The sequence below is a fragment of the Otolemur garnettii genome, unplaced genomic scaffold, assembly GCF_000181295.1.
Source record: "Otolemur garnettii isolate 467f Iridium unplaced genomic scaffold, OtoGar3 scaffold00126, whole genome shotgun sequence".
NCBI lineage: Eukaryota > Metazoa > Chordata > Mammalia > Primates > Galagidae > Otolemur > Otolemur garnettii.
In genome coordinates this window covers 1,923,759-1,946,877 of record NW_003852521.1, presented here as the reverse complement: position 1 = coordinate 1,946,877, position 23,119 = coordinate 1,923,759, and the positions used below count along the sequence as shown (strand labels likewise).

Sequence of the window (23,119 nt, the reverse complement as noted above, 5' to 3'; positions counted from 1 at the left end):
GGCTAATTTGCACTTCCTGAAAACCAGCTGACACTAATTTTTCGTGATGTTTGTGAGAGGATCCCGTTTTCATTCTGACCCGTGAGGACGTGTAGTTTGAATTTGACTTGTCCCTGCTCTCCTTTTAGATCCAGCAGTGGGAGCAGAACCTGGAGAAGTTCCACATGGAGCTGTTCCGGACGCGCTGCTACCTGGCCAGCCTGCAGGGCGGGGAGCTGCCCAACCCCAAGAGTCTGCTGGCTGCCGCCAGCCGGCCCTCCAAGCTGGCCTTGGGCAGGTTGGGTGTCTTGTCCGTGTCTTCTTTCCATGCTCTGGTAAGTTCCGAGGGAGGCTGAGTCCGCGGCACTGGGGGGACTAATGCAGGGAGTCTGGGCTGTTCACCCTTCTCCAGCGTGTGGCCACCAGCTGTTCTGGGATTGACCTAATAACTGAGGAGGTCACCTGGAGGCCAGGGCATGGGGGTGGAGGGGAGGAGACTTCCTGCTGTCAGGAGTCCCTGGCTCACTATTGCCTGTTCTAGAATCCACCTGTCGTGGATGGTCACTGCAGATTCACTCTCTGCCTCTGCCTTTCTGCTGCTCTACCTCCTCCCACCTGAACGGGCGGATCCCCAAAAAGGAGCAGCAGTGGGGTGAGGCATTAAAGGACTGATTCATGACCGTTTTCTCTGTACTGCAGACAGCCCATGCGTTTTCTGAAATCCCTCCTGTTTCAGAGGCGTCCGAGTGTTGTGCTGCTCAGCTCAGGAGTGCAGGGGTGGTTTGCCAACACTCCCACCTGGCATGGAGAGATCTGAGGGTTGTCACTTGGCTTGTGTTATACAGATAAGAGATACTACATGGTGGCTGCATTCCTGCTACGTTAGACATGCGCCTTTGGCGATGGTCAGAGTGCAGTCGCAGTAAGCAGGGTTTATTTGCATTAGGGCAACTGATAATTCTCTCTGTTACTCAAATAATAAGCTTTAAGATTTTTTTAATACTGTCTATTAAATTAGGTATGTTCTAGAGATGACTCTGCCTTTCGGAAAAGAACGCTGTCACTGACCCAGCGAGGGAGGAACAAGAAGGGTATATTTTCTTCGTTAAAAGGGCTGGATACCCTGGCCAGAAAAGGGAAGGAGAAAAGACCCTCTATAACTCAGGTGAGCGCATCTGCATGGGACAAACTACAGACTAGAGAGAACTTACTCCTGGTTTGCAGCCTGTAACAAATCATAAATGTTCACCCTCTGTTAACACATTCACTGCCGTGTGAGTTGCATTTAACTTAAAAACACTAGTTTTGAGCCCAGGGCCTTGTGACACATGCATAACTCATATTCCTTGACCTAATAAAACACTGTGGCCCCAAAGAAAAACATTTTTTTTTTTCTAAGTGTGGCAGTCAATATGTTAAGAATGAAATAGTCAGTTCAGAGGAATTCAGGCAGAGCGCAGGCTTTTTTCCCCAAATGAAAATATACAAATCTCTCCATCCGTTTTAGCATGCCCCAAAAGGTAGTCACACTGTGTGCCTTGCTTAGGAACACAAAAAATAAGAATGATCAGAAAATGATCCACACTTGTCGTGGACTTTAGTACTAATTTTTTTTTATAGATTTTGTGTTTTAAAATAAATGTGGGAAATTATTAACAAATTGATAGTGGCAGCTAAATTCTGCGGATAGTGCTAGATAATTTGCTCACTCAATCCTTACAACGTGACGTAGGCATTTTGTTGCCCCATTTTACAGATTAGGAGCCTGATACTTGGAAGGTTAGGTCAGTTCCCTTTCTCCAGTTCTGTGGTGCCTAAAGGGCAGGACTGGGGCTAGTACCTGCCTGGGTCCCAAGCCCTGAGATACGGGACAGTTGCTGCTGTGATTTGAGGAGTAGCAGCTCTTTTAACACCTTGTCAAGTAAAAATAGCCTGGGGATGGATTGCTGAAGTGTGGCCTCAGTGCCGAGAATTCCTTGCAGAATATTTGAATATGCACTCATGAAGCACCCGTGCGTTGTGACGCCTGTAACCTGGTGCTTGATGATGCTTTTTTCTTACTGATTGATATAAAGTGTTAGGATTGTTCTTTTTCAAAGACTGTTGAAAAGATGAGTTATATTGTGATCCGATCACATAAGTGAATAGGGAAAACATTTGCAATTAAAAACAGAGAAGTTCTTGTTTTTATTTTCAACAATTGTTCTTATTCTGATTATACTTTCAGTATCATCTGAGTCACATTTTATCAGAACTTTATTTTCTGATTGTATATGGCTGTTTATTTGGTTGTGTCTTGTGCTGCTGTGAATTAGATAAATAAGAGAGCTGGTATCATCTTTGACCTTTTTAAAACCTTGAAGCAATGAAGGCGGAGGTGGTGGGAGTGGGCTGGTAGAAAGAGGGCGTGATCATATAAGACCTCTTTTATGTGGCTGCTGTTTCTGCATATTCATATACAGAAAGAAGATCACATTTTGAAATTCTGACTCTACTGGCAATTTAATTGCAAAGAGAGTAATCATCTATTGGTTGTACATGGAAATACATTTCTTCATTACTGATTGTGGTCAGCTACCAACCCTTGAGTGGTGCTAGGCCTGTGCTTCTGAGTTGAATTTCTGTGATGATTACTAAGGTCCTTATGGTATTTTAGTCGGGGCAACCCATTCCATATAATTAAATGATAATTTGATAACTTTCTTGTTTATTTATTTATTTATTTGGCCAGGGCTGGGGGTTTGAACCCGCAACCTCCAGCATATGGGACTGGCACCCTACTCCTTTGAGCCACAGGTGCCCCCTGATAACTTTCTTATTTTTCTTAGGGGTTGACACTCAGCTAATTAGATACAAGATTAATGATATTTAACCATAATATGTAGTAAATATTCTCAACATAAGGTTTCTTAATGAACAAAATCATTTGGTTGAACTTTTTTTTTATTTTAAAAGATATGAATGTAATTATAGTGTTTATGTATATAAAACACATATACCTTGCATATATACACACACATATAATATATATACATATTGTATATTAAATATGTATAATTGAATAGTAGGTATTCCTAAATGTTTAAATGTCCTTCCTTTAATGTTATTCCGCTACAGAAGGTAAAATTCAGAAAAATAAAAGAAATTATTTTTAATCCCTCTACTCAAACTGATTTTAACATTAAACTATAATTTCTTCCAAGATTATTCTGTGTACATATTGAAAAAGTTATGAGCTTGATTTTGGTGGCTTTGCCAGCTCGACCTTGAGCTCTGTTTGTTTGACATCTTCAGACACGTGTACTTTTTGCTTAAGAGCAACATCAGGAAGATCCAAGATGACTTGGCTAATATATGACATCACAGAAAAGTAAAACATTTAACTGTATGGAAAGAAAAGCCATCAACTTCTTCCTCAGAGTTAAAACTTCAATGATGGTACAGAGAATGGAATGAAGATCTTATAAAGTGTTACAGAACTTCAATTTGTAAGACTGAAAAAGGATAGCTGGCAGAGCCATGTCATTCATCTTTTTTCTCCTTGTCAGATATTTGATTCAAGCGGCAGCCCTGGATTTTCTGGAACTCAGCTACCTCAGAACACCAGTAACTCCAACGAGGTAAACTTTGCTGTAGGTGGCAGCCATCTTGTTTTCCACTGATGACATCAGTGCTAACTGAGTTCAGCGGGAAATGCTGGTTCAGAACCTTTATACGAATCTGTAAAAAGTAAATTTAGAATTAAAGTGGTCCTAGAGGGTAACTAAAGGTACTCTAGGAATGCTAAATATTTCTGGAGGCATCTAAATGCGTGATAATGCCATCTTAATATTAGCGCCATGACAAGGCTGCAGGTGTCACAGCCTCTTTGATTTACGCTTCTCTGTCCTCAGCCTCTTTTGAGAGTGTAGTGGATCCAAAATGGAGTCTTCTTCTCAGGACTGTCAGGGAGTCTTCACACAAATAGCACACTTTGTGCTAAGTGTCTTGAAGCTTAGTGTCTCCGGGAGAGCTGGGTAGCGGCCCTGTCTAGTGTCTGGAACTGCTTCCCATCCCACAAATCCTCAGAATTATTTCCAAGTGGAACCCCAGAGTGAGGCAAGGCTGGCTCGGTCAGAGCTACTGCTTCTCTGCAACTCCTCAAACCCATGCTGTCCCCTTACGCTGTGTTTCATGTTACTGATGTGTTTCTCCAGCTTCTCCTCCACCAAATCATTTTAGCTCAAGTCTGCCCCCAACAAACTTTCTGTCGAAATCTATTTGTTGAGGTTAAAAAACTGATTTTAATAGGTAGGCTTGGACAAAATTCATAGGCTTTTGCAGAAGCAGGCAGTATTCTTTAATAAGTTAATGGGGATAATCCAGTGAGTTGGGAATTCAGCTCAAAAAAGCGAGGCCTGGTGGCATGTCAGACACTGTGGCACATGCTGGGGAAGTGAGTGACACCCTAAAACGTACAACAGAGACGGCCACATATTCTGCCCTGGGGTGGGGGCAGCCCCAAGCCTCTCCCTGTGCTGCCCTATTTTTGAAACCACCCTCTGGTGACAGCTTTGGCTGAGGTGTCCTGCGTAATGAAAGATGAGCTCAGAATGGCTCAGAAATCCATTTTATTTATTTTTTGTAAAATAATATTTCAAAATCCAGATTAAATCACGCTGTCCTCTGACTTGATTTTTGCTGTTATTTTTGTAGCATCATTACTTGCTTGGTTCTTACTAAACATTATCCTTAACTGTCTTTTACCACTAGCCTTCCTGTTACGGGTAGATGTTTTTTCCCAGGAAAGCTTGTGATTGGGACCCTGGGTCTAGAGTTTATACATCCTGTGATTATCTGTATAGTCTCTAACTACAGTGCACTGCCAAGGGTATAGTACTCACGTGATAAGTTTGGTGATAAATTATTTATATTAGATGTAGTTTTTTAATGGCTGAAAAGAACTGTTTGATCTCCAATAAAAGCCCCTAAGTTTAGGGTTGTATCTCTTCTAGCATTATGTAACAATTTAAATTCTTGCTTTGAAAGTTAAGACATTATATTATCAAAGCACTTTCTATTAATAGGTTTTATAATGGACTTTGAAACTAAATTTTGCTGAAATAGCCATTAATGGTGAGACCTAAGCTTAGTGCTTATTTGTGTTGGGCTCAAATTACCAAATTATTTTCTTGTAATTTAATCAGCAAGTTCCATCAGTGCTCTAAGGGGTGAGAGGAATGTATTATTACTGCATCTGGTTTTTTTTTAAAAGCACATGTATCCAAACAGTCATTCCTATTTATGTTTACTAGGCATTACTTAGATACTGGAGAAATTCCTTTCATTTATAGGATTGGGGGTTTTTTGCAGTTTTTGGCCAGGCCGGGTTTTGAACCCACCACCTCCGGCATATGGGGCTGGCGCCCTACTCCTTTGAGCTACAGGCGCCACCCTATAGGACTGTTTTAATGGAGAATCTGCATTTTTGTGCCATAGTACTTAGATAACTAGGTTTAAACTGAATGGCAGATGGAACTAAGAGTGTACTTTGGCTTTTTTTTTTTTTAAATATCTTTGGGACCAAAAATTCTGCCTGAGCTGGCTTAATAATTAATATCTCAGGCTGGGTACAGTGGCTCATACTGGTAATCCTAGCATTCTGGGAGGCCAAGGCAGGAGGATTGCTTGAGCTCAGGAGTTCGAGACCACCCCTAGCAAGAGCAAGAACCCCATCTCTACTAAAAATAGAAAAACTAGCTGGGCATCATGGCAGGTGCCCGTAGTCCTAGCTCCTTGGGAGGCGGAGGCAAGAGCATCACTTGAACCCAGGAGTCTGAGGTTGTCATGTGCTATGATGACTGCATTGCACTCTAGCATGGGAAGCAGAGTGAGACTCTGTCTCAAAAATAAAAAAAATATTTTATTTTGCTGGTTTTCCTTTGGTAATCATTCTTGGAGAATGTTTATAACCTGCTCAAAACATCTATTTTTATACTGGAAGTACATTATGTCCATTTGTGTGACACAGAAAGGCCGTTGTAAGGGAAGGGCCACGCGTGTTTTTAAATATTCCAGTCTAATCGGCGTCCTGTCACAGTCCAACAGTGAGTCACCCTAATTCGGAATCTGTTAAGGTTGGAATAAAGCCAGTCTTACTTGAGCGTTTTTTAAAAGTCCCTATGAAAGCTTTTCATAGTGACTTCTTGATGAGTAAGAGTGAGTCCCATACAGCCTTTGAAGGGAGGTGTTTGTTATGGAGATTGTGATACAACCCCCCACAGAGCCGCAGGATGGCAGCGACCCCAGAAGCTTCCTTGCAGAAATTAGCCCTCTCTCTTGGAAAATTGGCTTGGGGTATCCCGACTTCTGTGGCAGCAAGTGAATGGAGTATTGTCACATTAGTCATTAGCTCCAAACTGAAGACAAAAAATACCTTAATGTTGGTTTCTTAAATGGAAAATATGAATGAAGCACCTCTGTCTTGACCAGAGGGCGGTAGTCTGTTTCAATAGAACATTTGTGTGGAACCTTCCAGGGCATCAGGGCATCCATGCACATACGCAGGCATGTTCAGCTAGCTAGCGAGGTCTTTGTTTCCCTTTCCTATCCACTGATGTTTGGGCCTTGGCCCAAGAAGGAAATAAACACTTTCTCCTCCATGACATTTTGCTGTTGTTGGGGAAACCGAGAGCACGCAAGTCCCTTTTGTGTTTTCTGCTCATCTCCCTTGCTAATAGCCTCTCCCTTTATCAGCCGCCGCGGTGGTGTGGGCCCGTTTGTGACAGCCAGATTGTGATTTTGCCTCTCACTTCCCTTCAGCGATCCAAGTAGTAATTACGAGCCATTTGATCCAAAAGCATCTGCTGTGACAACACGCGGAGCTCCAATTTCCTCCCCTTGCTGCATACTGAGCCCGAGTAATTTGACACGTGGTTTCAGGACCATTCATGTAATAATCATAATAATGCTCTGCAGAAGTCACCCTACAAGGAGAGCTGGAGAGATTTGCAGATGGTCACTGGCTGGTCTGCGTGGGGTGGCTGCAGTTCAGTAAGGTTTCCCTTTCTGGTCAGAGGGGCACCACAAGGTGATCTGAGCAGCAGTGACCAGGTGACCACTACAGTGACCCCAGGTTTTGGAGCAAGGGGTGATTCTCAAGCAGTTCTTTGTAGTGACTGTCACTGAGTTGCAGAGGTGTGGCTGGTGCGGTGCAGTATAATGTCACAATCCAGGCTAGGCCTGCACACTTGTCTTTCAAATGCCATTCTGCATCCGTCTCGTCTCCTAACCTCGAGTGAGGCTGGTGTTTTTCACCCCTTTTTAAAGGTGAAGAAACTCAAGTGCAGAGACATTAGATAACCAGCCCTACCAAGGTGGGGATTTGCCCTGATTGTCCTTCTGCTGTTACAGTTCTGTTGCCTCCATTTTTATTCTCTAGGATTTGAAACCTGGAATAGGCTAGTTAGGAATTTGTTTTTTTGGCCGGGGCAGGGTGTGAACCTGCCACCTATGGCATATGGGGCTGGCACCCTACTCCCTTGAGCCACAGGTGCTGCCCAGGAGTTATTTTTTCTTTTTGGGAGGGGGCGAGGAAGGACGATGGAGTAAGAGAGAGGGTGGACAGTCTTGGCAGAGGTAGCCATCCCTGGAGTTCTGGGTGAGTGGTTACAAGGCTTTGTCTAGCAGCACCTTTGAAAAAGGTATTGAGCTGAGAAAAGAGTTTTCCAGGTGGCTCAATGTGGGGACGGGGGGCTGATTTTCAAGATTCTCTGCTCCTTTTATGAAGAGAATGTAGGAGAGTATTTTCTCTGACTTATTGGAGCTAAAGCACGCGTGTGCTCAGTGAGGACAGCGTTCTTCTCCATGGAGTGAATCTAACTTTCTCTCCAGTGGGCAAAATTTACAACAACCCAAGAGACCTGCCAGCACCAAGTAGCCTCATTCTTTTTCCACTTCTCATTAATTAATCAATTCCACATTCCAATTGCTTCCTTTGAAAGCTTCACCTTTCTTGCTCTGTACCCCTTTGTGGGTATGCAGGTTGTTGTCTGTATGGGCTTTGTACACAGAAAACAATCACATCTGAATTTTCACTGAGGAGTTTCTTGAAAGGGTCAGACTCTTTGACAGGCGGCTTCTCTCCTGTCACTTACTGGATCTTAAGTCAACAGGGTACACTCAGGAAACCCTCGCTCGGAGTAGGCATCACACAGCACCTTCTTCCACTGAATCTGGCAGGAATATTCTGTCCTTCCTTCCATCTCTCCATCCACTGGCACACTTTTCTCTTGTCCAGGATTTGTTCCTCTCTAGTAATTTGTTAATTTCTTGGAACTTGAGATAGTATTAAGAACTTGACATTGTATAAATAGATTTGATAAGGTACTGGAAATGGGCAGCTTTGACCTTCCGTGCCTGGGTGTGACTACGGACTGCTGGTTATATCCAGCTCTGTCCCCGTGCGCTGGGTATGTTCCTGGTTCAGGACACCCTGTGTTAAGGGCCAAAGGAGACTGAGAGTGTGGGGGACAGGGGGACCTAGAAATGGCCATGACATGAGCAGGGCTTTGCTAAGTGATGCCAGGGACTTAGAGTAAATTCACGTCATTAGGTGGAGTCAGGGGTGTGGGCAGAGACAGAGAAGGGTGGCATTTTAAGTAAGGCTGGGAGATGCGGGTGTTTTCAGCACCGTGGCTGTGTCAGCAGGGAAAGGAAAGTGGACTGGGGGGTCTAGAGCAGGAGCACGACCCCTTTCTAAGGAATCTCAGGTGAGCTGTTTTTGTTCATCTGGACCCTGGTGTGTCTGGTGTAATCCAAAGGCTGTGCCCGTCCTGCAGAGTCACCTGCCAGGCTGACATTTTTGGGTAGTTTAGGGGCAGTTAACAGAGGCTCAAGTAGAGTTCGAATCCCCAGGGTACCTCAGTCCCTAGTTGCTTGAACTTGGGCAAGTTTAAATTTCTGGGCCTTGATTTTTTTCACCTATTAAATAGGGGGTCATGACAGTGCCTACCTGAGAGGGCTGGTTGTGAGAGGTGAGTGAACTTTCATAAAGGTCCAGAGTTTATTTGGCCCTGTGAAATGCAGTCTGCCTGTGATGGACAGTGCAGGTGGGGCGAGAGGATGACAAGGGCACAGCTGTGAATGCGTGTTCCCCAAGCTGGTGATGAGAGGCAGATTGCTCTGCAGCCATCTCCCGGGCTTCCTCTCTCCGCCCTGCTCTACATGTGGTTTTTTTACTCCACAGTGACCTCTGCTGGACTCTAGTTCGCTTCCTGACAAATAGTAGCCTCAGACTTGGGGCCTGTGCCTTTAAGGCAGCACCTGTTTGTTGTGAGCACACCTGGTTGGAATCACTGCCCAGGTGAAAAGGAAGTACGGGGCAGAGCAAACCAGAGGAAAGGCCAGAGCTGCGTGACACGGGGCCCCTTAGCAGAGCGCGGTGCTCAGGCTGGTTTCTGGCATCCTCGGCTCCAGGCATCTGCTCTGTCTCTTGTTCTTTCGAGCTGGCATGTGAGCGGCGGTTCTTTCTGGCTGTGATCATCCTTTCAGGAAAATGTGCTGAAAAAGTGACAGATCCATGACAGATCCAGAAATGTCACTTCAGAGTTGAGCACAACACTTTTCAAAAAGATGGTGCAGAAAGACCAATTCTTCCTTTGCTTTGTTCTTCTGCATTTCTTTCTTACACCTATTCTATTCTTTCATTCATTCATTTATTTATGAGACAGAGTCTCACTCTGTCACCTGGGCTAGAGTGCAGTGGCATCATCATAGCTTACTGCAACCTCAAATTCCTGGGCTCAGGTTGTCCTCCTGCCTCAGCTTCCTGAGTAGCTGGGACTACAGGCATGTGCCACCATGCCCAGCTAATTTTTCTGTTTTTTGTAGGGATAGGCTCTCTCTTGCTGAGGCTGTTCTTGAATGCCTAGCCTCAAGCAATCCTCCTGCCCCAGCCTCAGGCATGACCACTGTGCCTGGCCCTATTCTAGTCTTTAAATCCTATATAGGAAGATCTTTTACTTTGTGCTTAAAAATGCATGAATTCAAAGTAAAATCTCCCAGCAGTGATAACTGTAAGGGATGATGTCTGGTATGTAACACATGATGGTATGAATAGGTAGCATTTTCTGATGTGTAAAGTTCCTTCACATATATGACCTCTTTTGTTCTCAAAAGCTTATATTGTTAGTTGGTAAATTAGGAATTATATTAATGATGCTGCTTTTCACCGTTCGGGAGCTGAGGCTTAGCAAGGTCCATGCTTTGTTCCCGGCCACGCTTTGTTGGTTACGTGGTAGAATCTGTGACTTTTGCTTTCAAATCCTCAATTCTTTTCCTTACTACCATGTTAATAGGGGAACCTTGCAAGAGAAAAACATTTCTCAGTTGCTTAAGTAATACTTACTATTTTTTGTTAAAAATTATAGAAATACGTATTAGTGTGAAGATGTCAAATTCCTGTGATGGTGAAGTTTAGCAAACTATCCTTGGGGGAAAGGCTTCTGGTAGGTGTTTTGAGATGATTTTCCAGCAGTGTCTGTATGTGCAGGATAGAGAAAAGATTCCCCCAGGACAAGGGGTCAGTTTTATAAAATAAGTACCATGGAGAGAGAGACTTGTAAGTTCATGCTTAGGAAGTAAGCAGGCAGGTGGCTACGGACGGGAGTGTGTCTGGAGTTCACTGGGGGGTTAGGGAGGGATTGGGGTTCAGGTGCAGGCTCCAGAGTGGCCCTTTCAGACACGACTCTGGAGCAGAGAGATGGGACCTGTAGCAGCCTTATGTGGAGTGCAGTGTCCTAACGTGGTGTGAGTGGCAAGAAACACACAGGGCCGGGGGCCACTGACAGTTTTGTCCACATCAACCAGTGAGGAAGCGTGGTCTACCTCAGAGGGTTGCGAGAAGCTGGGGATGGGAAGAGCATCAAAGAGTTTACTATACATGCTCAATAAATTAGGAGGATGTTCTTCCAGTGGTTTCTTTCATTTGTTTATCAGATCTGCCTGTGTTTTCTTTTTGCATCTGCAAACAGGTCGAAGACGTGCATGTGTGTGGTTCCCCAGTGGATGGTGTTCCCCGAGACAATGCCTGGGAAATCCAGGCTTATGTTCACTTTCAGGATGATCAGGGAGTTACTGTGACAATCAAGCCAGAACACAGAGTAGAAGATATTTTGACTTTGGCCTGCAAGGTAACAGGTTTTACTACAGATACATACATCTGAATAGAAGTAAGCATTACTGTTGCTCTCCTAATGGGGTCTAAGTTTGTGTGTGGTGTTCACGACCTCACTTTCTATAGCAGGGAACATGTTAGCACATTGATTAATTAATTAACGCTTATTAACATATTTATTGATTTGTACGTTGTCCCTTGATCATTTTGTAAGAATGAGCTACTGGGTCATGACCCCATACCTTCACGCACAACCTGAGCTATCCTACTAACGTTCTGTATATACTTTTTATCTAGAATAATTATGAAGTCTGTTGCTGTTAAAGTAACTTAAATATGGTGTTCTATGTGAAGGTGACATACACTTCAAAGTACTTTGATTTAATCCTAAATAACTTGACTGGGTTTGTCTGGGTTGAAAAAGTAACTAAACAGCATTCACAGTTGCTTCGTGGACTTTGATATAAGGTGACATGTTATTCATTACTCCAGCTGGCTTTTATTCCCAATCTGAAAAGGAAGTTTATGATAAGGCTTAAAGAGAGCCTTCCAAGAGGAAATACATCCTGCACATCAGATCAGTCTTTTTGGACCAGCAGGTGGCACAGTAGAGCTTAAATATTTTTAAGTTTCCAGAGAAAATATAATCCAGTATGTGAAATGGTTAAACAAAAGAGTAGAGTTTGGTAACTCTTAAGCATGTAGAGTTTGGTAACTCTTAACTAGTACATTTAATAGATGTGAATAATGTTAATTCGCGTCCTTTGTCACTCTGACCTGCACCTTTAGGATGCTGTGTCTTTTTCTATGTAGCTTATATCTTTGTATACTTAATTTACTTTTGGCCCAGTATGTAAGATTTTTGTTCAGAAAACCAACAATATTTTTCTATACATTGGTATCAACTATTAAATTGACTCCTTTTCTAAGTGATAGAAGGTATCAGACGAGTAGGTCGGATAGACCCAGTTAGAGCCTAGGCTGAAGACACATTTCTTACTAATGGAAATGTGTGTGAGAGAGAAAGTGTAGGTGTGGGCGGTGCCTGTGGCTCAAAGGAGTAAGGCACCGGCCCCATATGCCAGAGGTGGCGGGTTCAAACCCAGCCCTGCTCCCCCCGCTCCCAAAAAAAAGCTGCAGAAAGAGATGGTGTATGTGTGTGCATACACACATTTTCCTTTTGAAAAGTTTTGGGAGTAGGAAATTCTTAATTCTGAAGTCTGTGGATTTGTTCAAGTTTTACAAATTCCTCTACTTTAATAATGAGAAACAAAGTCAGCAACAACCAGTATATGAAAGAGAGAGCATTTGCTGAGATGGTAGGAGGTATTATACTATTAAGAAATTCTACCATACTTTTTAAAATGGATCTCTTGTCCTTAGTGATAAACAATATCATTTAGAGAAAACCTTGAAAATAATTATTTGTCCTTTTTCCCTTTGGCATACAAGTATTTAAATTTGAGCACTCAGCAAATTATATACATTTTATTGCTTTTTTTTTTTTGCCTGGGTAAAGTGCCCTGGCGTCACAGCCCACAGCAACCTCCAGCTCCTGGGCTTAGGTGATTCTCTTGCCTCAGCCTCCTGAGCAGCCGGGACTACAGGTGTCATCACAATGCCCAGCTATTTTTTGTTGCAGTTTGACCAGGGCCGGGTTCGAACCTGCCACCCTTGGTATATGGGGCCAGTGCCCTACTCACTGAGCCACTGATGCCTCCTTGCTTTTTTTTTTTTTTTTTTTGCAGTTTTTGGCTGGGGTTAGGTTTGCACCCGCCACCTCTGATATATGGGGCTGGCGCCTACTCCTTTGAGCCACAGGCACTGCCCCCCCTTCTGTTCTTTGAGTTAGGGTCTCACTCTGTTGCCCTGGCTAGAATATAGTGGCACCATCATAGCTCAGTGCAGCCTCAAACTTCTGACCTCCCACTTCAGCCTCCCGATAGCTGGAACTATAGGCATGCAACACCACATCTAGCTAATCTTTCTATTTTTTATAGAGACAGGGTCTTGCTCTTGTTCAGGTTCATTTCAAAATCCCAGCTCTAGCGATCCTTCTGGCGTGGCCTCCCACAGTGCTAAGATTTTGGTCGTGAGCCACCTTAATGGCCTGTATATAGTATTCTTTTGGAGATTTCAACCTTGGCTTTTAATGAGGATGCTGAAAAAATGAATATAGAAAGAACATTTAAATCTCCGTAACCATCGTTTTCTTTGTAGATGAGGCAGTTGGAACCCAGCCACTATGGCCTACAGCTTCGGAAACTAGTGGATGACAGCATTGAATACTGCATTCCGGCGCCTTATGAATACATGCAGGAGCAGGTGGGTGCGCCTTAGCTCCGGAAAGGGACATCTGAGCCATAGCCATGGCCTTTTGATTTTGATAAATGTGGCTTTTGGGGAAAAATTCTGATTAAATTTGGTATCCAGTAAGAAAATAGTCTCCACAGAAAGGATATTTTCTTTACAGTCTTCTCATTTTATTATGAAAAAAAGAGTCAACGTCATTTTTTAGGATACCATGACAGCATATCCTTTGATTGATTGATTGATTTTACCTTTTCTAGGTTTATGATGAGATAGAGGTCTTTCCGCTCGGCGTTTACGACGTACAGCTCACGAAGTCTGGCAGCGCGTCTGACTTCGGTAAGTGCGAGGAGCACCCCTGTCACGGGCCTGAGTTGTTCTTCCCGGCCTATTTGCCCCGGTATCTTTGGACCTGATTTCCCCCATCACATGCACATCTTTAGCATCTATGAATATAGTTTCTGAACTTCCTTTCTCTTCCTCCGTTCCTATGTGTTGACATTAGCAGACTGAAAAGATGGGTATCAATATTGGGGAAACATGCTAACGTGATGAGACGGAATGGATATAAAGTGGACGAGGGATGTGACATGATCGTGACGGTACTGATCACAGTGAATTGACTGTGCTCCAGGTGCCGCTCCCAGCAGACGGACTCATCACTCATAGTGGTTCCTCTCATCTCGAGTCTCTTAGCTCCTAGGTCCCTCTTCCCACCTGCAGTGCCACCGCCACCCTTCTCTCGTCCCCCACCTCCTCCCTGATAATATGAATCCTACTCGTCCTTCAGGAACTAACCAAAGGCCCAACTTTCTTGAAGAAGATTTAACTGATTGCTTTAGCTGCTCTTCTCTCTTCCCTGAGTTTTTAAGTTGGAAGGGTCAACACTTCCAAAATCACGTCGTAGCATTAATTCCTGCATTTGTACACATGCAAGGACTGTGCTCACATCCTAAAGTTCATTCCTGTCTTTAATTTTACCAGAGCAACTCAACAGTTAGATAATGATCCGTAAATATCTCCGTAGGAACACAGGTTATTGTCTCATTAAATATGTTGAGACAACAGAGTTATTTTCCTTAAAGGGATTCGGATTCATAATGTTGAAATTATACGTTACGTGTTTCCTTTGTGTCATTTGTCCTTTTCTAATTTGTAAACTCTGTTCTTACCCGTGTTTTGTTGGGGTTTCTCAGAAGTCGTCTTCACCTTCTTTCTCCTTCTCTGACCCTTCTGCTTTTGGAGGTTGCCATTTGTGTATCTTCTTTGTTTTTGAGCGACTCAGTAAAGAAATTTGCAGAGAACCTTTCTGGTGCGACCACAGTCTGACAGGCTCTACCAGGGGCATAGAGGACACATAGGGGCCAGGACACACTTGTTATCCTTAAAGAGCTGCCAGTACTTGGAAACATGCTCCCGACTGTGGCGGTGGAGAAGAGGACACTGTCCAACTTGGGGAGGTGCATTTAGAGGAGGGGGATGTCTCATGGGTTCGGGTGCACAGTGCACTGCACTCAGGCGTTTTCCTGCCTTCTTAAAGTGCTTAACCCCACACGTGGTTTTTCCTCAGCAAATAGTTACTTTATTGAACTGAATTTAATGCAGGAGTATTTTTTTATAATTTTAAGGAAACCTTTTAATTGGGATAAAATACAATTTAACATTAAAGTTTATCATTTTAACCACTTTAAGGGGTGTGGTTTTGTGGCATGTAAGTAACATTGGGCCAATCTCACCACCATCCCTCTCCAGAACTCTGTCATCTTGTTACGCTAATGTCTGTATCCTCTCAGTACCAGTTCCCTGCACGCTCTTCCCGCAGCACCTGTCGGCCACCATTCTACTCTCTGTCTCTGACTGTAACTGCCTAGGTGTCTTATATAAGTGGAATCATGCAGTATTTGTCTTTTGGGGACTGGCTTATGTCACTTGGGATGATGTCCCCAAGGTTCACCCAGGTTGTAGCATGTGCCAGAATTTCTTTCCTTTCTAAGGCTGAATAATATCTGCTTGTATGTACAGACCACATTTTCTTTATTACTCATCTGCTGATGGATGTGTGGGTCATTTACACCACTTGGCTGCTGTGAATAGTGCCGCCTTGAACGTGGGTGTATGGTCTCGACTTTTGAATGACATTGTGCTCTTATATTTCTTGTACCTTCTGATACGACATGTTTTTCTTTTTCTGCCTCTGCTAGATATATTAGTGCTTCCCAAATAGTTGTAATTTAGACTTTTGCAATATACTATACTTAGGAGAATAGATGTTCAAGGAAATACTGCTGATTGGGCTGGAGAAAGTAACGAGTGTGGTGAATTTAGACTTTTTTCCTTTCGTTTTTATTCGTAGGGTTTGCAGTTACAGCGCAGGTGGACGGACAGCAGCACCTCAGCCGGATATTTATAAGTGACGTCCTCCCCGACGGCTTGGCATATGGGGAAGGTCTGTGAGACACGCCACGTCCCTCTTCTGTCTGAATTTGAAAACGTGGAATGCAGTCTGTCTAGTGAAATGTTCTTACAGTTTTGTCAGAAAATAGTTTCTCCTGAAAATTTAAGGAAAGTAAACGTAAGAGTTTAATTGAGGCCACATGTTGCATCTCATGCCTATTATCCTGGGAGGCCGAGGTGGGAGGATCGCTTGAGCGCAGGAGTTCAAGACCAGCCTGAGCTAGACCCTGTCTCTAATTAACAATAATAACAATGATAATAAAACAATTTTTAAAAAGCATTAAAAAAGAGTTTAATTGAAAGTGTGTATGTCTGTATATTGTGCTTAAAAGAGAGAATATACATTATTCCTATGTTTAGAGAAAGAATGTGAGAGACAGACAGAGGCAGATGAAACAAGTGTGACTTCCCAGAGCGTTTCACAGGATACTTACTAGACCAACAGTTAATGGGAGGCTCTCAAACTGTTTCTTCTAATATTAGCTTGGAGGGAACTAAAACTGGTTTTGTTATCAATGATATCTAAATCACATACATTTAAAAAATTTTTCAGAGTGTTATGGGGGTACAGATGTTTCAGTTCATGAATTGTTTTTGTACAGTTGGAGTCAAAGTTGTGAGTGTGCCTCTCACTGGGATAGTGCACTGTACCATTGGGTGTGAATTCGCCCCCCACCTCCGGGCCCCTCCCACCTGTTTGCTTTCCCTTGATTTTATTACTGAATGTGCACCTGGGTGTGGGTTGATTAATTCCAGTTTAGTAGCAAGTACATGTGGTGTTTGTTTTTCCATTCTTGTCATACTTCACTTAGAAAAATGGTCTCCAGTTCCATCCAGGTTGCTACAGACGGTATTAGTTCACCTTTTTTTTTTTTTGGCTAGAGCTGGGTTTGAACCTGCCACCTCCTACATACGGGGCCCGCGCCTTATTCCTTTGAGCCACAGGCGCCGCCCTCACCATTTTTTTTATGGTTGAGTAGTAGTCGGTGGTGTATTGCATTTTGGTGCTTTCTTCTTTCTTGTGTGTGTGGTTTTTTTTCTCTTTCTTTAAAGATAGGATTTCATTATGTTGCCCAGGTTGGCCTTGAACTCCTGGGCTCAAGTGATCCTACCATTTGAGCCTCTCGAGTAGCTGGGATTAAAGGCACATGCCGCCATGTCTGGTTGGTGCTTTCTTTGAAGAAAGCAACAGACAAAACAGCCCCTAAAAGTACATGGTTTGAGTTTGCAGCCTTCTTTCATCTTAAAATATTTCTCTCTGTCTCTTTTTTCTTCCTGTTCTCCCTTCCTGGTTCTCAGGTCTGAGAAAGGGCAATGAAATCATGACCTTAAACGGGGAGGCTGTGTCTGATCTTGACCTGAAGCAGATGGAGGCCCTGTTTTCTGAGAAGAGCGTTGGACTCACTCTGATTGCCCGGCCTCCGGACACAAAAGCAACGCTGTGTTCTTCTTGGTCAGACAGTGACCTGTTCTCCAGGGACCAGAAGGGTCTGCTGCCCCCTGCTAACCAGTCACAGCTTCTGGAGGAATTCCTGGATAATTTTAAAAAGAACACAGCAAATGGTGAGGCTTTGTTCTGTCTTCCTTCATAACTGTTGGTATCAACAGCCAATATTTTTAGGCTGTAATTTTGCTTGCAAACTCAGATTATTTAAACTGTTCAAAGAATGTTTCCTAATTTATTAGAAGAAGAACACAGATGCCAACTGGAATAGGTTTTAGCAAAATTCCATGCATTTTAGTAATTACGGCACTTTCATGGAAATAGAAAATCATTATTTTTGCACAAAATAACATTAAAAAAATCAGACTCTTTAAAAGTAACCCACAATATTTAGTATTGTAGTCGCTCCGCTTCAATCGCATCGCATTGAAGGCAGATGAAAGCCTACATAAATACCAAAGTTGAAAGACTTTTCTTAGTTGAATCTAAGACAAAACCATTTTGCAGTAGTCTGTTGGGGGTCTTGGAACAGCAGATACAATTCAGTGTTTTGCCTCTTTTGTTTAAGTACTATTTTCTCAATAAACAGCAAACTTTTTATGTAGGTCATGAATTTTAAAACTTTAAACATGAAAAATTATAGGCCAGTGTATTTTTCTTAAGGTAAAATTTCTATATTAGGAGATCGTTTAAGGTTTGATTTTCTGAGCTAAGCATTTATGCATATTTCATATCTTGCAATAAAGTAAATTAGGGGCTCCAGCTAATCCTGAAAACCTGTGGTTTCCCTCTGTACCCCTGGAGAGCACTGGTCAAGCTCCAGAAGAGACCAAACACAGGGTCTTTATCCTGGGAGAGCACCAAGTAATTTCTATACTTAATTATGATGATAATGGATTTCCAGTTGAAATCTCTGCATGATTATCAAACATGAGTGAAAAACACAAAAGAGAAGTTGCTATGATGGATTTAATTATAAAGGAAGTGTATTAGGTCATTTTTGGAATTAAAATATCAGATCGTAAGATTTGTGATTCTGTAAGGTATCCAGTGCTGTCTCCTCCTCTCTTGGGGCTTTCCTCCAATTTAAAATATCATTAAATTGACTATTGGCAAATAAAAGTGCTTCTCATAAAACAAAAATTATGATGGAACTAATTAATTACCCTGAGCTGCTGTTGCAGGCCTGGCCCTTCCGTGTGTCACAGGCACGGTCCCGTTCGTTGGATTCGTTACCCCCGAGGGATACATTTGCTATCTGTGTTCTATCTTTGTGTATTTTATCACAAGAAATCACTGTTACATCTATAATACTTAATTCTTATAGAAAGGAGCGGGGGGCGGGGGCAGGCAACAAATTTGCTTTTAAGTTTTTGTTTTTTTAATAGTAAGGATCAAGCAAGTGAGTTCAGTCTGTTTACCACTTTTTTCCAAAGAAGCCAGATAAAAAGACCTGTATGTGTTAGATAGCTTTCTGTTACTCGCCCTAGGTAGCCACTATGCCAGCCTAACCCGTTATAAACTTACCCAGGGTATAACTTACCCTGGGTATAACTTACCCAGGACCTCCAGAGAACTCGGCCAAGTGGTGAAGTGTGTGTCCCCATCTAGTCTTCCTGCAGGTACCTGTGTACCTGTATAACTTACCCTGGGTATAACTTACCCAGGACCTCCAGAGAACTCGGCCAAGTGGTGAAGTGTGTGTCCCCATCTAGTCTTCCTGCAGGTACCTGTGTGGCCCTGGTACATATGGCTGTAGGCGCTGTCACCACCAGCCAGGTGGGAGCCCTTCCTGGGGTGCTGGCAAGATTGTGCTCTGTGCGAGTGATGTTCTCCCAGGCAGCACACTGTCCCCTCTGTTCTGGGTTTTTCTGTTTGTCCCTTTCCTAAGCTACAGGTGATAGTTCCATGGTGATGTGCTGGGGTTGGAACCAAGCACTATGATGGGCTGCTTCCCAAACGCTTTGCAAACATGGGTTAGAACCTTCCCAGTTGACCACCTCCCTACCTCAGCCACCTCCTCAAGTTGACCTAATTGTCACAGATGGGACATGCACCACATGTATTTATCAGCACAGTAGGCCTGGTTCCTTATGTTGACCACCTCTGTATATCGACCAGTTTGTTATGGTCCTGTGGGGGTCAACTTACAGAGGTTCTGCTATATGTAATAGTCGTGTGCTGTCCTGTATGAAGAAAGTTACATGCCTGTGAGTGAACAACTCATAGGTAAGTCTGTTTATTTTGAAGGGTAGGGGTCGGGGGAGGAAAATAAGGGTGAGAAAGTGAAGGCTGAAAAGACCAAGTTTCCTGTTCGCGTGTAACTTCATGATTACAAAAGGAAACTGTGTCTCTGAAACTCCGAGAGGTGGCGTGGTGGAGACAGGCAGGCAGGCTTTGAGTCATGCCTGGTTTTGAGTCCTGGGCTGCCCTTTATGGGGTGTGTAACCTCAGGGGCAGCCTCATCTAGTAGATATTCCCTCAGCTTCTTCACCCCTTGTGGGCACAGTTCTGAAGTGCAGTCTGCATCCTCAAACAGCCCCTAGGACGGAGCCCCCATCACACATGACAGCTTCCCTGTGTACCTCTGGTCTGCTTCTTCATGTGGCCTTCTTGGATCAGCGTCCCAGTCAGCTTCTGTACCCAAATTCTTGGCTGGGACTCTGCTGTTGGGGGAGTCAAAGGAAGACCCTGAGCCTTGGATTCCTCATCCAGAGGTTATGGCTTTCCTCCCACCCCTGTGAAGTACGGGGAATTTGAGGGAGTCCACATCTGTGGCATGTCCAGCCCAGCTCCTTATGTGGCAGGAATTCTGAAAACGTTATTTTCTTCTTCCCTCTCCTTTGCTTAATGTTTTATTAAAAATTACTTTGGTATGCTTTTGCAATGAATTAGCAAACAGTCATCCTGTTTTTTTAAATAAAAAAATAAAAATTGCACAAATTAAATTTCAATGACTTTGCAAAACAGTTTCTAATACAACTTTGAACTATACTTAGCAGGAGTCATTTCAGAGTCTGCCTTGCCCTAAATTCATGTTCCCTCGTGTTACTGGAAGGCAGTGGTGTACTTGAAAAGAAGGTTCTGTTTTCCTTTCCAAACAAAAGCCAGACAACTGGCTGTCTGGAAGAGAAGACCTGCTTCTTGGAAAATAGAAACTGTAAGAATATCAGAAGATGAAAGAATAAAAAATCTTTAAGCAGTGTTTGGGCATATCTTGACCGTCCAAGAAGAGTATGTACTGACACCCTGTCAAGTGGTTAAAATGCTTGAGGTCCTGGGAACAACCTGCAAGGAGTTCAGGGCTTTTGGTCGGCTTTTGTTTTGGTCAGTTATCCAGAAGTTCATGTTGATTAGCTAGGCTATCTTGATAAGGTTTAAGTGGAAAAAAAAATCCATCTCTCTCTCTCTCTCTTTCTGTCTATCTCTGACTGAAAGAAGTGTTATCACAGTGGCAGGCTGGGGGAAGGCTTGTGGGTTGTTGCTCAGGTTTTGTGCTTTTCTGGAAATGAAGCACCTTTCTGGTATTTGGCATTAACTGATGTGTGTAATGTTCAGGGACACGGGTCTCAGACTTCACAGCGTCAGAGCCTCACCCACGAGCTTATTGTCAGGGCGCGCCCCCTTCAGGAAGTTTAGGGCAGTGCAAGCTCCATATTTTAGACACGGGACAGATGTCTGATTGCTGTGGGCAGTGGGGCGGTAGGGGAGGTGCTCGCTCACTCTGTCCCTCGGCCACCAGTCTGGAGGAGGTGGACCTGAACTGGAGAAGCCAGACTTACTGTTTCTCGAACCCTCTATGCTGAGGTTTTGAGGACTGTAAGAGACAACATGTGTGCGGTTCTCAGCAGATGATGGCTGTTGTGCTTGTGTGCTGTTATTCTCTGTTAAGGACGTGTGTCCTAACTCTCCACTGCCCTCCTGCTCGTGCTCAAAGGGCAGCGAGTCCCTTGTTCTCACCTCACTTGCTCCTCAGCCCATGCTCAGGAGGCGTTGTCACATTCAGCTGGTCCAGGGAGAAGCAGAGGGCTTCGAGCGATCCCTGGTGTTGCTGGGCTCCGCCTGAGATACACAGGGCAGTGGGAGGAATGCACTGAGGGTCCAGGTGTGTTCATGTAGCTCCCTCTGTTTCCTGAGGAATGAATGGCTATTTGATTCTTGCCTTTAAGAGTTTGAATTTCTGTTCTAGTTCTCCACAGTGGAAAGAGGAAATGTCCATGGGCTATGTTTGACTTGAGCGGAAATATCATCTGTAAAGACTTTTTATAGCAAGAATTAATTTTACCACTGGAATTCCCCAAAGAGGCCAGTGTTATTTTAGAGCCAACAAGGCCACCATTGAAGGGATTGGATGTACCAGACCTGTTTATACCAGGATCCTGTTAATGTTGTTTTTGTGATTAATGTATGAAAATCCCTTTTCTAGTGTTTTCCATCTTTTGAAATAATTCCAGCAGCTTTTAAGAAAGTCTCATTGGGTGTAGCGTTCCCTGAATAAAGTCTTTATAGAAACACTGAGCTCGTTGAGGCAATGATGAATTTTCCATCTATAGACAGCTATCAATACCACCTTGTTATGATTGAGGGCATATTTAACAGGAGACAGAATAGAAAAACCCATGTTCCTGCTCCCATGTAGACCGTGTAAGTCCATCAAATGCTTAGCAGATGAGGAGGGTAATTGTTGTCTGAGGTTCTTTTCTAAATGGCCCAGCCCTTTCAGTCACTCTCTTTCTAAATTGATGAACAGTGTAGAGTCCCAAGCTACCGAGCCACTTGGTTGTAGATTTGCTCTTTGCCCTGGGTGGCTCTTGGAAAGCGTGTGTCTGCACTGCTGTTTCTCACCAGGGGAAGGCGTCACAGAGCCCGCTCTGACGTGGCAGACCCACCGATTTCCTGCTGATGAGAGCGAGGGCATCTTGGCTCCCACAGCCTGTTCAGGATGAGTAACAGCATTTTGTTCAGAGAATGCTCTGTTTGTGTGTAGAACTGCTATTATGAAGTCTGGCTGGCTGACACCCCAGATTCCCAGATGTAAAAACATATTAGTGTTCCTAAAGATGGGTGGTGCACTTTTTTTTAAATTAAAAAAAAAATGTGATTGGGAAGTACTGGTTTTACCAAGACACGAAACTTTGGTCTCAGAATTGCGAGTGTCTCGTGTGTGCGGCAAAGGTGGCTTTCCCGGCATCCGTGGAAGTGGGCCTGAGGTTTTATCCTAGCAGTGAAGGGGAGTCAGAGCCTCAGATACTAATTCCCTTAGAAAACTGAGTTTGGCTTGGAAATTTAATTTCCTTTTTCTTGTTTTCAGTCAGTCATTTGTTCAGTTGATTTCACAAATAATAACCTTTTGCTAAACGTTGAAGGTAAAGGGAAATGAATTAGACATTATCGTAAAGGCTCAATAAGCTGATAGGTGAGTGGTAAAGTAAAACACTTATAAGTCATACTTTTCTGTTTAAAAAAGAAAAATCTTTGCAGTGAAGAGAATTAGTAATCAGAGGTGGGATTCTCGTTAATTTTTCTGGTTATGAGAGCAAAGGCACCCAGAAGGGAGGGAAGGGTGAAGGTTTGGTCTGAGCACAGCGGCTGTCGGGGGCGAAGACCCTGGAGCTTGTGATGGTGGGAATGGCGTATCTTATTTATTTATGTATTTGTTTATTTTTCTCACTATATTGAGGACCATGGCATCACAGCTCACAGTAACCTCAAACTCTTGGGCTTAAGTGATTCTCTTGCCTCAGCCTCCCAAGTAGGTGGGACTACAGGCACCTGCC

At 43.5% G+C, this 23,119-nt stretch overlaps 1 protein-coding gene across 1 annotated transcript in view; it reads left to right on the top strand.

Moving 5' to 3' along the window:
• LOC100951282 (T cell lymphoma invasion and metastasis 2) overlaps positions 1–23,119 on the top strand; it is a 431,635-nt gene that overhangs the window by 356,609 nt on the left and 51,907 nt on the right. The window contains 7 exon segments of the mRNA XM_023517962.1: positions 129–314; positions 998–1,144; positions 10,992–11,150; positions 13,355–13,459; positions 13,705–13,783; positions 15,798–15,890; positions 17,198–17,461. Of these exon segments, the coding sequence (XP_023373730.1) occupies positions 129–314; positions 998–1,144; positions 10,992–11,150; positions 13,355–13,459; positions 13,705–13,783; positions 15,798–15,890; positions 17,198–17,461 (1,033 nt within the window).